Source organism: Phyllosticta capitalensis, assembly GCF_038381095.1.
Source record: "Phyllosticta capitalensis strain CBS 128856 chromosome Unknown BKA78scaffold_8, whole genome shotgun sequence".
In the NCBI taxonomy this organism is placed as follows: domain Eukaryota; kingdom Fungi; phylum Ascomycota; class Dothideomycetes; order Botryosphaeriales; family Phyllostictaceae; genus Phyllosticta; species Phyllosticta capitalensis.
Genome location: NW_027117446.1, coordinates 1577555 through 1592100, shown reverse-complemented (window position 1 = coordinate 1592100; position 14546 = coordinate 1577555). Strand labels below are relative to the sequence as shown.

Sequence of the window (14546 nt, the reverse complement as noted above, 5' to 3'; positions counted from 1 at the left end):
GTCAGCACTGTATCGGTAACCAGCCAAGCCCGGCCTGCCTTTGTCGTACGGCCGCGCGCTTCCTTGCGGCCCGGCTGCCGCGTTGGAGCAAGTCACGCCTTGACCAGAGCAAGCCAAACGACGGTGGTCTTCGAGGGTACCATCGATGGTGTTTGCATTGTCAGGTTTGAGATGAACCAGTTCAGGGGAAAGCCAAGGGCAACGTGGGCAGTTTATTTTGGAGGCCGAGGCCAAAAGACAGAAGAAAGAAAGAAAGAAAAAGAAAGAGAAATTAATGGAGGGAGCGTGACGGGCAATGAGAAAGGAAAAAAAAAAAAAACATGGGGACGACCGTTACCTGTCACAAAGTCTCTTCGCTGGGAGAGGCAGCGCGCCACCGCCTTTTCCTCTTTCGGGCATGGAATGAGTGTGAGCAGGGTTCTTCTTTGAAATTCCTCTGCGGCAGGATGGTCAGCGAGATCTGACCGTCAGAGCAATTCTCCGGGGAGGGGGCAGACAGGGCCGGTGAGAGGGCGACGGTTGGCTGCTGGATGTGGCGGGGGGTCGGGGCATGGGGGCCGTTGTGGGTTAGAGGCTCCACCATGATCCGAATCCTGGAAAGGGAGAGCGCGCAGTAGTCGGCAGGTCCGTATGGAACTGTAGGAGTATGGTCATTTTGTCCAGGGTATGGTAAAATGACGGGCCCAGGCAAGGTGGTAGAGTATGTCCCGGTAGAGTAGCAAGCGAGCAATCAAGCAAGCAGCAAGCAAGCAACCCAAGTAGCGACCAAACAAAGGCGCAGAAACAGACAAAGCAACGCTCCATCAACACCACCACCACGACGACAAAGCTGGCCCGCCACCTCCTGAGGGCTGCTGACGGGCCCGCCGCATGACGCCGGCCGAGGGCTTGCTGGCCGAGAGAGTAGGTAGCGATGACGGTGGATAGGGCTTGGTTGCCGAGCTGGAATGACGAGTGGAAGCTGGGGAAGACTGGTTGGTAGGTAGGTTGGAGGTGACGTGCAGCAGTGTGGGTGTCTGCCGAGCGGCGGAGTGCGGGCGGGAAGAGTCTAGCGAGGGAAGACTAGCCTCTTCCTGCCCTGGGCAGCCCAGCAACAAACACCAACACCAGCTTTCCACACCCACACGAACACGCACACGCACACGCACACCCTCCCTCGCCGCCGCTTCTCATCCCTTCCTTCGCTCTCCGCGCCCTTTGCTGCCAGCTGCCATGCCTGCCACTAACTACACTACTTCCGCCTGGGCATTACAGCCACGCGGCCGACATTCCTCGCTTTCCATGCCGCCCGTCCGGTCCACGCTGGTACGGATCGTCTTTAGCAGCCTCTTTGCGCATGTGGAGCCCACGTTGCCATGCTGGCTATTGAAACCTCGCTCCCGGATGCGGCAAGCCTGCTCATTCCTTACATGACGACTGAGCGCTTCGATGCTGGAATCTGATTGACTCGCCTGCCTTGATCAGTTGCAGCCCCATGTCCCAGCGAAACGACACGTCTCTTGCTACCCGAGGCTGTCTGCTCTTCCTCCACCTGGAATGCCGCTCCAAAAAAAATAAAATAAAAAGTCATCAAAAAACAAGTCATCTGATGCGACTCTACGGGAGCGAGCCGCGGTCCCAGTCCAAGTGCGTCCCCGTCTCCAAAGCCTGATTTGGACGTCGTCTGACGGACCCTGCCATGTGCCTGGCTCAAACCTCATGCCATGAGCCTGCCTGCTGCTGCTGGTTACGGACGATCAGGGCACAGGTGCTGGCGCTCGACTTGTTGAGGCTTCAACTGCAGCGGATGGCTTGGCTCGCTCGCCGAATCGACGAGTTTTCCGTGGTGCTGACACCAATAAGGCTGGCCGTTCCAAGCTAAGATGCAGGAAACCCAGAGGCTGCCCCCGTACGAACTGCAGCCTTCCGTAAAAGCCCTCATTGGAGCGAGGGTTGAGATGAGGGCCGCGGGAAGTGGGAACTGCAACTTACCTCCCCCGACCTCTGGCTCCATGCATTTGATTCCATAATGCTTCGGCCAGACGGGCGAGCCGCCATTGGGCGGTCCACATGATGTCTGTCCCGACAGTGTAGGTCCGCTGCTGCGGTTTCAGGCGCGTTGAACATCGAACCACTTGCCGCTCAGACCCCGGGCAACACAGATGAGGCTGGACCGCCCTCAATTCTCCGATTAGTGACCTCACAGTTGCACAGAAGGATTGGCGCCATCCCCGCTGATTGGGCTTGCGCCGTTCAGGATGATATGAGGGTGTGATGCCTCGAAAAACGTCGTCCCAGCGGTCCGGGCCGGATTCGAGTTCAAAGACAAGTGTCAGCCTCTTAGCTGCGATAAGCGGCAACCTCTCTTCGAGTCTCTCGATTCAGAATAGATTCAATTGGCGTCGTCGGCCCCGATAGGCCGTTTTTGTCTCGGAGGCCCCGACTGACGCTCGAATTGACCGTCGTCATCGGCATCGACAGCAACTCCGGGACCGGCGGAGTTTGGCTGATCGTTCGCCGTTGAAGCTTTTCCAATGGGTGCGGAAGCGTCGGCGTTCGCATGACCCCCGTGGTTGTCCAGGCGTGTCATTGCGCAATGCATCTGGTGGCGAGGGTAGACGCTTTTGATTGCAATTTGGAATCCTTCCCCCAGGCAAAGCAGCCCGCGGCTAATTGACGGGTGCCTTTTGGGAACGAGCGTTGCGCTGTCATGGGATAACACTGGAGAGTGTGTCAAAGCCAAGTGTACTGTAAACAGCACTGGCCCCAACGACATGCTACGCAACTTCCCCAGGCAGGCTCTGAAACAGTCGGGTCGCTAATCAATCCGACGGGCCGTTGAAGTGGTCATCTCACAAAGTCCCCCAGAAGACTGCGACGAGATGCAGTCAGTCTCAAAGGGACTCGCACAGAAGATCTCCGTACGACTTCCGAAGCTTAAACCACACATATCAACCACACAAACACTCAGTACTAGCCAGGACACCGGTTCGTCTCCCGTAAGGGTGCAAGAGGAACTTGAGCCTTGCCACTGGCACTGGTTCCGTTCCCTGGTTTTGATCGTCTCGTGAGCTGATGCAGCAAGCAGTGTACGGTTTCCGGCAGCCAGCGCCCAAGGGACAGTCATGTACGGCGATTCCAAATGCGGAACCTGTCCAAACGACTGTCAAGCTGGTCGAGGCGGGAGTTGCTTGGGAGAAGAACCTGGCGAGCAGAAATAATATCTCACCACTTTAGCTGCCAGATTTGGAGTTTGCTGCTACCGTGGCTTTGCCCCTACCGTGCGGTTGGTAGCGAGAAAACAAGTTGCACCTGAGCAACTGACCTGCCCTTCTCTCGTCTGGTCAAGGTGCAAAAGAGGCGTTCTTAGCCTTTGCACGTTACCCGGCCCTTTTTCAGGTCTTTGAAGGCGCGCTCCAGCGACTAGCTTACCTTTCGGGGGTCTCCCCCAGCTTGGGCAAACGGTCCGTTGCCCGTCGACCCGCCGCAGCCACATGACGATATCTATCAAGACCGACTTCTCGCACAAAGACGGCTGACGCATCAATCCCTGGGACTCGCTGTCGATCCTCCGCATCGCACTACGCCGTGAGGCTTGTGGAGTCGCACCCTGGCACTAGCAGACTGCTAATATAGCATCGCGGCAACACCGAAAGCGTTGTCCAGAATTAGCGCGCGAGCGCGCGAAGCCTTTGAACATGAGCCGGGCGTGAATGCCTGCCAACTGACGCCTGTGGATGCAGCCTTTGAGGGATGCATGCACATCAAAATTCTTCGTGGAATTCCTTTTCCAAAAAGATTCCTTGAGACAGGGCGTCAGCCTGCGGAAATCTCCGGTCTGCGAGCATCACCTTCGCCCTCGTCATCACCATCATACGATGCAGGCAATTCGCATCCCTATCTGCCTATTATCTATCAATGCTGAGCAAGACTCGAGCATACAGCTCTCTCACTGCGCATCATTAGGCGTTGCACCGCCTACTTCTCCACGGGGCTCAATTGATCCCGCCTGCCATCACGCAACCTGTGTTCATCGAATCCGCGTTGCTGCGACAAAAGGCGAACACATGGCCCGTGCAATGATACGCGGGCAATCCAACACCGTACAAACCCGTTGTACCCGCCGGCAGTACCTCCAGATTCTTCACGCTCGCACCTATCCCCTTGGTGCGCTTGCTTCCGCCTGCTGTACATAGTATGACCTTATCGAGGATTCAGACACAAGTTCGACAGGTGTAGCTTCCCTGAAGAAAACTGCTCGGCTTGTGGCCGTGGTGTCTCCGTCAGTTTCTCAAAATATCAACGAGACGTGTCTGCCGAGTTGCCTCGGCCTCCGAAGATCAATCAGCATGCAAACTGGACCAACATCACCGAGCGTGACAGCCCACCGGGACTTTGTTTGGCCAGATGTGCTTGTGAACGGGATGGCCAGCGCGCGCGTGTGCTCCCAAATTGCCCTGCAGGAAGGTAGACGGACCTTGCTCGTGCTCGTGCACGCGCACTCTGTCGCCGCCACTGCTACTGTCGGCCGCGCCTGCACGCAATGGGCTTAGAAACCACAAAGAAAATGCACGCACTGGGTACACAAGATCCACAGTAGGATTGCGGTCTACCTACACGCCACACTGGCCGTGCAAGGCTCCAACCAGTGTCCAGTCAGCCAGCGTGGGGATCACGACAGCCGCGACGGGCCAACCATCTTCTGTCATGGACCCGCGGCCGGGAGGACCTACCTTCCTTGAGATCAAAGCGACTTGATGATCCTCTGAGGAGTGATGATGGGCTTCTATGTTGTTTCGAAAGACAAAGCAGGTGATCTAAACTCGCTGCAAGTGATGGACTGATCCGCTTACCGCAACAGACAAACACATCCGTCGCGACCCGAGCTTCCAGAGTGCCATTTCGCTACCGGTTCCGTATTCGGTGCCCGTCATTATTGCAAAGGGGCTGTGCTGTACCAGCTTGATTTCGATCAAGCTCTCTGCTTGGTCGAGTCCCTTTACTAAGTCTCTTTGCTGGCTGATATCACCTTGGTTTCTCAGGTTGGGGGCCATCGGGCCGCAGACCACAAACTACTCACGATCAAAGAAGGCAGCCGATTGATGACGATGTCCATGTGCCGCAGATGCAAGGCAACAGTACGATTTGGAGGAAAAGACATGGCCGCGGCCGGATCTCTGCTGGATGACTTGGACTGGACCACGACACTCGAACCTCTCCTTAAAAACGCTGCCACGACAGAGCGGTAAGGCTTGAGCGGATGCGCGACCAAACAGGTTCAAAGGCCACTACTGCACGCAGCCTTTGCTCTCGTGCAGCACATCACCCACCTGACTTGGTTTCCGGATGCCCTGGACAGAAACGATGCTCTCAAACCGAGGCAACGGGAAATCCTCGTTGCTGACCGAATCACGCCTGCATACCAACTCTGATCATCCAAAACCTGATCCGGGGGCCTTGTTCCGGTCAAGGTAAAAAGGAACAGAGAAGACACACGTTGGGCCATGGACTGGCTCTCATCACACCCATCAATCTGTCATCGTGCGCGCGCGTGAACGCTTTACTAAAATTCCCTTTTCATCCAGAGCCAACCATCCACTAGTCTGTCTCCCTGTTTCCTTCGTGCCACGCCATCAGACGGGGGCGCGAGCTGGCCTCCTTCCCCTTATTTTTGGTAGCTAGTCGCGTTGCTAGCGTCTTTACACCGTCAGTCAAATCTTGGAATCGGGACCATTCACCGCGCTCTATTCGACTGGCCTATGCCCATCTCGCCGGCGCTCTGTCTCGTCTCGTCTGACGCCCGTAACCCGTTGCCTTGTTCGACCACCGAGCAGGATGAGGCAAGAGAGGCCTGGGCGCCCATTGAGAAAAGGAACCAACCATCACGTCCATAAGCCAGACTCAGCCGTGTCGATCTGGCCAAAGCGACTGGCTGTGTGCTTGGCCGGCTCGAGCGGACGGACCTAGCGCCGATGGGGTCTGCAGCAGGGCGTCACTGCTGCGTGTGCAGTTGGTCTTTGCCTTCCGAATGGACACCTGCTGAGATTGCCGTCGATGCCTTGTCGACCCGGTTGCCTGCAATTCTGCAAGCCTGTAGCTCTTGCATGCTTCTTGCTGTGGAGGTGGTCATGTCATGGCTGTCAGGACCGGGTGATTCACAGGTGTCTGTCTACTGCTGACTTGGCTCCGCCTTGCTGCTGCAACAGCAGCCTGCCTTTGTCTCTCTTTCCTTCTTCCTTGCCCATCAGCCACCTATACGGCCGCTTGCGCCAGCCAGGCTGCTGGAATGGCGTGAGGTTTAGATGGCAGCATGGAAAGCGGGCAAAAGCTATGCATGACCCCCACTTGGGATGGCCGAGTAGACGCTTAGAGCTACAATCAGTGCCATCTTATTGTCACTACTGATTGCACTTGGTGATTTGATTAAAGTCAAGGTAACTGAAAGGGGCAATGTTCAACGTTCCCAATCAAGGGTCGACTTTGACCATTTTGACCACGGTTTCTTTTTTCCTTGACGTCTCATTCCTGTCATTTATGGACAACAGGCTTCGTCCAATTCATGGGCAAGATTGTCGTTAAACTGCGCAATGTAATTAAACAAATGGTCAGCGAGCTCCAGTCCCGTCTGGCTTGGAGCCAAACAGTGATCACTGGATGCACTCTAGAGATCTCAGGATGGTAACCCCAATATCTCTTCGTCTGTCTCTGGTCGTCTGTCTCTTCAAGCCGATTTCTTTCTCTAGTCTTGAGGTCCTTTCCACAGTTTTGTCCAAGGTATCGCTTCCTATACACTTTCTTTCTCTTTTCAAGACCCACGTATCCAGCACGCCCACGTTACCAGACGACAATGTCACCTTTGCACGCGGTTTCCACGCGGCAGGCGCAAGGTCACATCGACACGACGCCCACCCATCCGCTGCATACATTCGTGATCCAAGCAAAGCAAAGCAAAGCACTGCCTACCATGCCGTGCACTACTCCTCTGCCTCCTCCACCCAGGAAAGAAAAAGCAAGCAGACATGGGCGCGGCAGCGGGATGCGTGGTTTGCGGTCACTGGGTCCAGTGCGCTGCGCAGGCTGGCCTGGCGGGCGCGAGGTGCAGTAGTTGGTGCAGCGCTCAGTGTGCTTTTGGTGGTGGTAATGGTGTGCTCGCCTGCTCGCCGGCTGTCTGGCTGTAGGCATGTCTGCTGTGGTGCTGGTGGTGTGTGGTGTGGGGTGGTGGCCACCGCGGCCGGTGGTAGGATACCGTAGACGCAGCTTCCTGCAAGCCCATCCGCACAAACGCACACACGCACGCTTTTACTAGCTCGCCCGCTCTACAAGCCTCTTTCTCTTCACCCGCATCGTCATCTTTGATGTAGAGAGAAATGCGGTTGCGCTGGAGTGGCGAGCTCGCAAGCCAACGGCAAAGCCAGGCCGTGGGGCGCTCACTCATCCACGGACGATCCATCCAACGCACCACTCATTCCTCTCCGCCCTGCTGGGGCTGAGGGTCGGCCAGCTGGATGCGTCAAACGTGCACATCGCGTCGGTGGCTGAGCAGCACCCCGCGCATCTCTTGGCTGCGCTCTCCCCTCGTGGCTGGGTTGGGAGCGTCGTTGGGTTGCATTCGATGCGGGAGATGGATGAGATGGGAAGATGAGGTGGGAGGGGTGGAGAGCACGTGTTGTGCTATCTGTCTGTTGGAGGTCCAGGTGCTCATTCCACATGCTCTGTTGGAGATTATCTCTCCCGTGCCCGTGTGCTCTGGTTGCTGGCGACTTACTTGCCTAGGTCAATGCGTGGATGCATTTGGTTCTGGAGAGGAGCATTGGGGTCAGCCATGCGCACGCATCCTGCCTTTCTTTTTCAATAACTGAAGTGGTCTTTGCTGGCTTTGGTTGGCTCTCTTTCAGGTACTTGCGCTGTCATTCTTTTGTCGAGAGGAAAGAAGAAGTCATCGGACATCAAAATACGCATTTGACTCTGTGTCCTCTCCTTGGCTGCAATACTACCTCTGCGTCATTATCTCTGCAACATCAATTCAATCATCGTAAGGAGCACCCCCTGGCTGGCAACCTATGTAAGTCACTTTTGATCAAACAAGTGGTTGTTGTGTCATCACTCCGCAAACGCTTCCTCCATGACTGTGGCTCATCTGAACGGGTCTCCAAAAATTCTTTAGGCTCTTTGTAGTATGTTTGGTGATGATAATGATGCGAGAACCAAGTCTTGAATAATTGAGTAGGCGCACAAGGCACATATACCTATGGGAGCAAAACGAAGAATTATCTCTGCCTGAATAGGCCAGAATCAGCGAGAATGGCAAACAATGAGAGAGTGGGCAGAGCGCAAACAATTAGAATCTTCCACCGCATTCATGTACGTTTGAACTAGATAGGACGCGCTTGAATCTTAAATGTTTTATAGCGACGTGATGATCCATCCTCTTGAACAGAATGTCGGCTTTGCATATCGAGACATCACAGGCTTCTTACCTTTCTCAAAATCTGATCATGTTGCTTCTGGGGTCTTTCCGCAGCGGATGTCTAAAGAGATACCGACCGCGATAAATGGGGCCAACTGCTCCCGAACACCCTTTCTACAAGCACCGAAAGAATTCTGGTGTGCAGGTGGAAAGGCGGCATTGTTTCTGATCGAAGATCGCCTACAAAGGGAGCCATAGCAATGGTAGCCCGCCAGTCCATCTCCAAGGATATTTCCCGCCGCCCTCGAAGACTGGAAAGCTGCTTTTGAGGCCTATACGCAGAAATGCTGCAAGTCTTGTCGTGACTTAGCAATGCAAGAGGAGCGGGACATTGACTTGCGGCTCTTGGGCATCTGGACGATGACATACGTCCTTGACCAATTTGTACTGTAGGCAGTGACGTCAAAAAGGTCCAGATACATCAGTCTAGATCAACTCTATCTGAGGGGCCATTAAAAATCAATGAAATCATCAGGTTTATCTTTTTCCTGCTCGGAAAAACATTCAATAAACGCCAAAACGAAGTGATCTGGGATATCATACCTCCCTCTGAAGCTTTTTGCCCCGAGCTTCGTGCAAAGACGGAAGAATGCCCGGAGCGTGACTTGAATATCGAAGGAGGGTGCAACAAGGGGATTCCCGTGTCCATGATGCGCTCTGTTCTTCAAAATCTGGAAGCTACGTCTTTGAAGTCGAGGCAGCAGCAGACCGCCATCCTCGCTCTTTCCTTTGAAGTCCTCATCGCTCTGTACCTCTCGCTCACTCTCTCTGTCTCTCACTTGCTCTCTCTCTATCTTACTCTTCTTTCTCTTCCTCACCCACTTCTCATTCTCACCAAAGACTACTTCTACTTCGACTCTTCATCGCCAACAACGTACAACAACATTCTCAATATCCACCTCTCGCATCAGAACCACCATCATGACAGACGCAACTTCGAACATCGACAGCACCGCACACATGACCACGCAACAAGCACCACAGACAGATGCTACCAACATCGAAGTCAACACCAGCGTCGAGGTCACCACCAACGTCGACCGCGACTCGGATATGGCAGCGCCACCGCCCTACACCCCCGAGCCCGCAGCCTCGCTGGACGGAACTGCGAAAGCGTCGTCGCCTCCCGCTTTGTTCAAGATCCTCGCGTTCCCGTCTGACGAAAAAGACGCCGACCGCGAATCCAATGTGATCACGGACATGGACATCGAAAAGGGATTCCTTCACCACCTCCCTCCTTCCTCTCCCGAACAACTTGAGCGCAGACAGCAACAAGTCTCCATCCCACCTCAACCGATTTCACGGGAATGTCATATCATCATGAACACAGCTGTCGCCTGCTGGATGCTCGTGGTCGCCTTCCTGCACCTCGGACTCCCGCAGTCCTGCGACGCCTTCCCCTTCAGGGCGGCCTACAACACGCACATGTGTATTTTCCTCGGGTACACTTTCATCGACGGCATTTACCACGCCGTGAGACTTTGCAGGGGTTACTCGATTCTGCCGCCCTTCTTTTGGACCCGATTTGCCTTGATGATGGGTTTGTCCGCGTGTGTATACTGGAATGCGTCTTGGTGCGTCTCTCGCCGATTCTTGACTCTCTGCCCAAGTTTTTTCTTTTTTTATTTCTTTTCTCTCTTTGCTGACGTGCTTTCGTAGGGTCGAACGTTGCTATGGAAACTGAGAGGCGCGAACCGCAGCAGCTGGCGCAGACTTTCGCTCGTTGAGTCCCTAGTATTCATCGGCGGTATCATTTGATCTTGGGGAAGCGGGGCAAAAAGTGGGCTTTCCTCAGAGCGTGAGCGTGGGTTTTGGGTCATCGGTGCAAGTTCTTCTCCTCATCAGCAGCGTTGGTATTCCAGAAGGCCGACTGAATGGCATGAGCGAAGGAGAGGATTGGGTCTGCCCTAGTTTACATTCCGTACGCTACTAGCCATTATTGATTTTGAAAGGTGAAGGTGGGAAAGAAAATACAATGGGCATCCGCTCAATGACCCACCGTTACATTAGTGATGAAGGACCTGTCGACTGGCTAGTACAAAGGAATGAATTTGCATCGACCAGACTCTCCAAACCGGTCGCCTTTCCGCCACAGTCCAGTGATCAAGCTGTCTTGAGTTGACAGTCGAATGATGTACTACAGAAGGCGGTCAATATGTGCCGGTGATTGTGGTGACATTGAACGTGTCGAAAGGGGCGAGTTCGGTTGGTGGTGGACATGCGCGGGAATCATCATCGCCGTCAGGTCTCGCTTACGTGACTGTGGTGGTGCTCTCTAGCCCGTAATCTGTCTATTTTTGTTTATTTAGGTGGCGGGCTGTAGAGCTTAGGTGGAAAAGAAGGGTGGTCCAGTGTCTAGCTACATAGGGGGTTACAGTACATGATCAGGGGTAATCAGGCTCGTATACCTGTATAATACATGCATCCCTAAATGTAAGCAGGAACTGCAAATTCTTGATGGGTGGTGGTCGGTTGTATATATAGTCCGGGTGAACCAAGTCCGAGTCGCCTCTTTGTCGCTTGACTTGACGCTGCGCTGCTCTACGGGAGAGGGGGCTCGGGGTTGGAGAGGGAGAAGAGGAGAGAAGAAGAGGAGACGCACGTACGTCTACATATGGCTTTGCTTTGGGGTTCCAGAAGCTTGAAGGGATAGAAGAGCAGACAGCAAGCAAGCGGCCATTGCCAATCATTCGAAGACGACGACGACGACGACGACGACGACGACGCTTTAAAAGGGGGCAAAGTTACATCATCAAGGTCAAACCACCCCACCCCCATTTTATCCATAGATGGCCTTCAAACACAAAACCCGCAGGCACACGAGGAGGCTGCAGCGCCTCGGCGATTTAGATGTCGACGCTCTAGATCACAGTCATCAGTCGGTCGACTATTCGATTCGATTGCTACATACTGAGGTCCCCCCACCAAGGCAAGGACAGGGGCAAATTGGACCGGAGGTATCAGCATCCCGGAACCACAGAACGGGAGATTTCTGCATTAATGTCTTTCCGCCCCCCCATTTCCTTGCACTCACGCGGCCTAGGTGTTTATCTGCTCTGCTCTCCAGACACTAGATCCTCCCCTTCCGCCCCTCCCACTCCCTCCCCGCCGCCCGCAACCCCTCCTCCCCATCAACGAGCACGCACCAGCCCTCGTGGCCGCCGCCGCCCCAGCGGTGCCCGAAGAGCGCCGCCGCGAACGGCTCCTTCTTGTCGTCGCCCTCGCCCTCCAGCACGAACCGCTCGACGGCCTCGTCCCACGTGCCGGGCTGCAGCCACACGGCGCGCACGCCGGCGGCCTGCGCCTCGCGCAGCAGCGCCAGCGTAGCCTTGGGCGGCGTGACGACGCTGAGGGCCGTGTCGGCGGGCGCGGGCAGCGCGGCGGGGGAGGCGAGCGTTGCGTGTGTGCTGTTGAGGGCCGAGATGGTGGCGGCGCGCGGGTTGAGCGGCGTCGCTGGGAGCGAGTGCGTCAGGTACCAGGAGAATACTGTGCGTTGGTTGGGGGGGCTTAGTTAGTTTTGGATGTGGGTTTGGACGAGGCGTGTTGGTGGTGGATATGTTGGGGTGGTGATGAAGGGGGACGAGGGGACGTACTCTTGTTCCCAAACTTGGCAGGATCCGAGCTCGCGCCCGCGACGGCGAAGCGCGGGCACGAGAAGAAGGTCTTGAGGGCTTGCGTTGCGGCGGGTGCGTCCATCGTGTTATCGTCTTAATCAACGTCGGTCGTCTGCTCTCTGTTGGTTTACTCGTATGTTGAGGTCCTTGTCGACCCGGGCAAAGGCGAGGAAAGAGCGCGCAGAGGCGTGAACTGCTTGTCGAGGTTTTGATTCGCTTCTAACCCCCGTCCTGGTCGAAGTCGTTGGGTTCGTTTCCACTACTTGCTGGCGATGTCGTACCTAGGGCGCGCGCGGGTCTTGTCGTTGTATGTCCAGTCGTTGTACAAGTTTGCTTGCTTGCTTCCTTGGCCTCAAGGCCGTCCAGTCAAGAAGTCGTTCAGATATCCGGGTACAGCTAGTCTTGGATTGAACCGCCGTATCGAAGAGCGGGCAGTTGGAGATAGTCGTCGCCCTCGGAAAGAAAGATGGACATGACGTGCCCGGAGTCCTGCCCCTCCAACGCGCCAAAATAGTTGCCGCTCGCCCGCCTCCGCCTCCGCCTCCGCGTCCGCGTCCGCCCCGCCCCGCCCCGACCAAAGACACCCGCCGAGCAGTGCGCGCGGCTGCGGCGGGGACCAAGCGAGAGGAGGGCGGCCCGCGGCATGGTCCCAGCTGTCAAGCACGGCAGGGATGCGCTTGATAATGGTCGCTGTTTGGCGAGGAGGTGCTGGTTGTTTGGCTACTCTTATCAAGTTTCCTGGGGTTCCATTTTGCCAAGCATATATATGGTGTAGATCGAGGTAGGTCTGTAATAAGGGGGACGGACGGGCAAGAAGAGGAGAGGCGGGCGGCGGTTGCCTACATATTTTCTCGCGTACGTTTTTGGCGCTTGCTTCTGTTTCTTTTGCTGGGGTGAGGTTGCTGGCTGAGGTCGCTCGCTGCTCTCCAACGTCTTCCCCGAGCACCTACCTACGTACATACCTACATGCCCAGTCATTAATCGACTGGAACACGGAGATTGGAGATTCTCGAAACCCGAATGACAGCACAAGCCCGTTCGTCCATCTATCCATCCACCTATCCATCCACCTATCCACCCATCCAATCCCCCCTTCCCTCTCTCGCCCTCATACATACACACATACATACACACACACCCAGCCAGCCAGCCGTCCCGTCTCGTCTCGTCTCCCCGACGCGCCGATGCAAGGGGGCAACCAACCAACCAACCACACAGACACAGTATGCAACAAGCTTAGTCAGATACCATTTATCAGACAACCAAAGCCTGGTTGGCCAGCGCAGCGCGGCACTCACTGAGGTGGGGAGGAGGAGGATGGATAGATAGAGTTGAGCTGTGATGCAAGGGAGGGAGGGAGGGAGGGGGAAGGGGGGCGTATACGCGCGCGCGTGAGCGCGTCATTTAGGACTCCTGCGGTAGGAGCGGGAGGAAGGGTGGGGAGGTGGGTAGGCACTGATGAGGTAGGGCGGGCGGGCAAGAAAACGAGGTGGATGCGAGAAGACGAGGTGGGATGTGAGAAAACGAGGTGGATGCGATGGGAGAGGATGGATGGAAGGTAGACAGACGTAGTGGCGGGCCAGCGCGCAAGCGAGTAGTCACACTCACAGACACATGGAGGGAGACGACGCGGCGACGACGAGTCGACGACGAAGATGGAGAGGAGCGAGCGAGAGGAACTGACTGCCAACACACGCACCTTGCATGCGCGCACCGCCCTGTCTGTTTCCTAGGTACAATGACATCAACCATACAACGTGCCATCAGCAGCAAGAGGAGAAGCGACAATAACCACAAGGCCGACAAGAGAAAAGCAGAACATTTGCTTGCTTGCTCGCTCATTTCGACACAGATGCAACGCATAGAGAGGCAGCAGGTAGTAAGCAGTAACCAAGTATCGCTAATTCAAATCAATACTTTTAGTGGTGTCGATATGACAGTAAAGCGATAGCAGACAGCTATGACATTCCAAAAACAAGGGAAGAAAGACAAGATGCAATTAACAAGACGACTGAGTCGAGTCGAGGCGAGTCGAGTCCACACACCCACACCCACAACACGAAACAAAAGTAGCGCAGAGAGTGCATCGTAGACGGACGGACGGACCGACAGACTGACGCAGGTAATAAGAGTAGCAAGCAGGAGTGAAGGAAGGAAGTGAAAATATCAGGAAGCCCAACCAATCGCCGACCCATCCACCGACCGGATCCCGACGCAAATTGCATATCCAACACCGGAGGAAAACGATGATTGAGAAAAAGGAGAGAGAGGGAAGAGAGAAAGAGAGAGAGGACGGAAAAGGAGAGGAAGGGAAGGGAAGGGAAGGGAAGGGAAGGAAAGGGACAGGCACGACAGACGATAGTAGCCCGTAGTAGTAGCTGACTAGATGAGGTAAGGTATGTAGGAGTAAAAGTTCGTAATAGTAGTTAGTAGCCTGAGCCGATTTCGTCTCTCGATCGATCTAGAAGGAAAGGCGATGTTGTGTG

The 14546-nt window shown here is 55.2% G+C and overlaps 4 protein-coding genes across 4 annotated transcripts; 2 read left to right on the top strand and 2 right to left on the bottom strand.

Annotated features, from left to right (window-relative positions):
- Positions 1-2313: 2313 nt before the first annotated feature.
- BKA78DRAFT_179528 (uncharacterized protein) lies at positions 2314-2952 on the bottom strand. The gene has a single exon (XM_066883394.1). The coding sequence runs from the start codon at positions 2753-2755 to the stop codon at positions 2372-2374; it is 384 nt and encodes a 127-aa protein (XP_066742143.1). The 5' UTR covers positions 2756-2952; the 3' UTR covers positions 2314-2371.
- Positions 2953-6509: 3557 nt separating this feature from the next.
- BKA78DRAFT_179510 (uncharacterized protein) lies at positions 6510-7357 on the top strand. Its single transcript, XM_066883393.1, has one exon. It carries the CDS (start codon positions 6634-6636, stop codon positions 7228-7230), a length of 597 nt encoding a protein of 198 aa, XP_066742142.1. The 5' UTR covers positions 6510-6633; the 3' UTR covers positions 7231-7357.
- Positions 7358-9367: 2010 nt separating this feature from the next.
- Positions 9368-10173, top strand: BKA78DRAFT_355078 (uncharacterized protein; the record flags this gene model as incomplete). Its single annotated transcript, XM_066891839.1, has 2 exons — positions 9368-9986; positions 10106-10173. The coding sequence occupies 2 exons, from the start codon at positions 9368-9370 to the stop codon at positions 10171-10173; spliced, it is 687 nt and encodes a 228-aa protein (XP_066742141.1).
- Positions 10174-11516: 1343 nt separating this feature from the next.
- Positions 11517-12522, bottom strand: BKA78DRAFT_286149 (CoA binding domain-containing protein; the record flags this gene model as incomplete). Its single annotated transcript, XM_066885708.1, has 2 exons — positions 12028-12522; positions 11517-11932 (listed from the first exon to the last, which is right to left on the bottom strand). Exons 1-2 carry the CDS (start codon positions 12140-12142, stop codon positions 11517-11519), a joined length of 531 nt encoding a protein of 176 aa, XP_066742140.1. The 5' UTR covers positions 12143-12522.
- Between the last annotated feature and the right edge of the window lie 2024 nt (positions 12523-14546).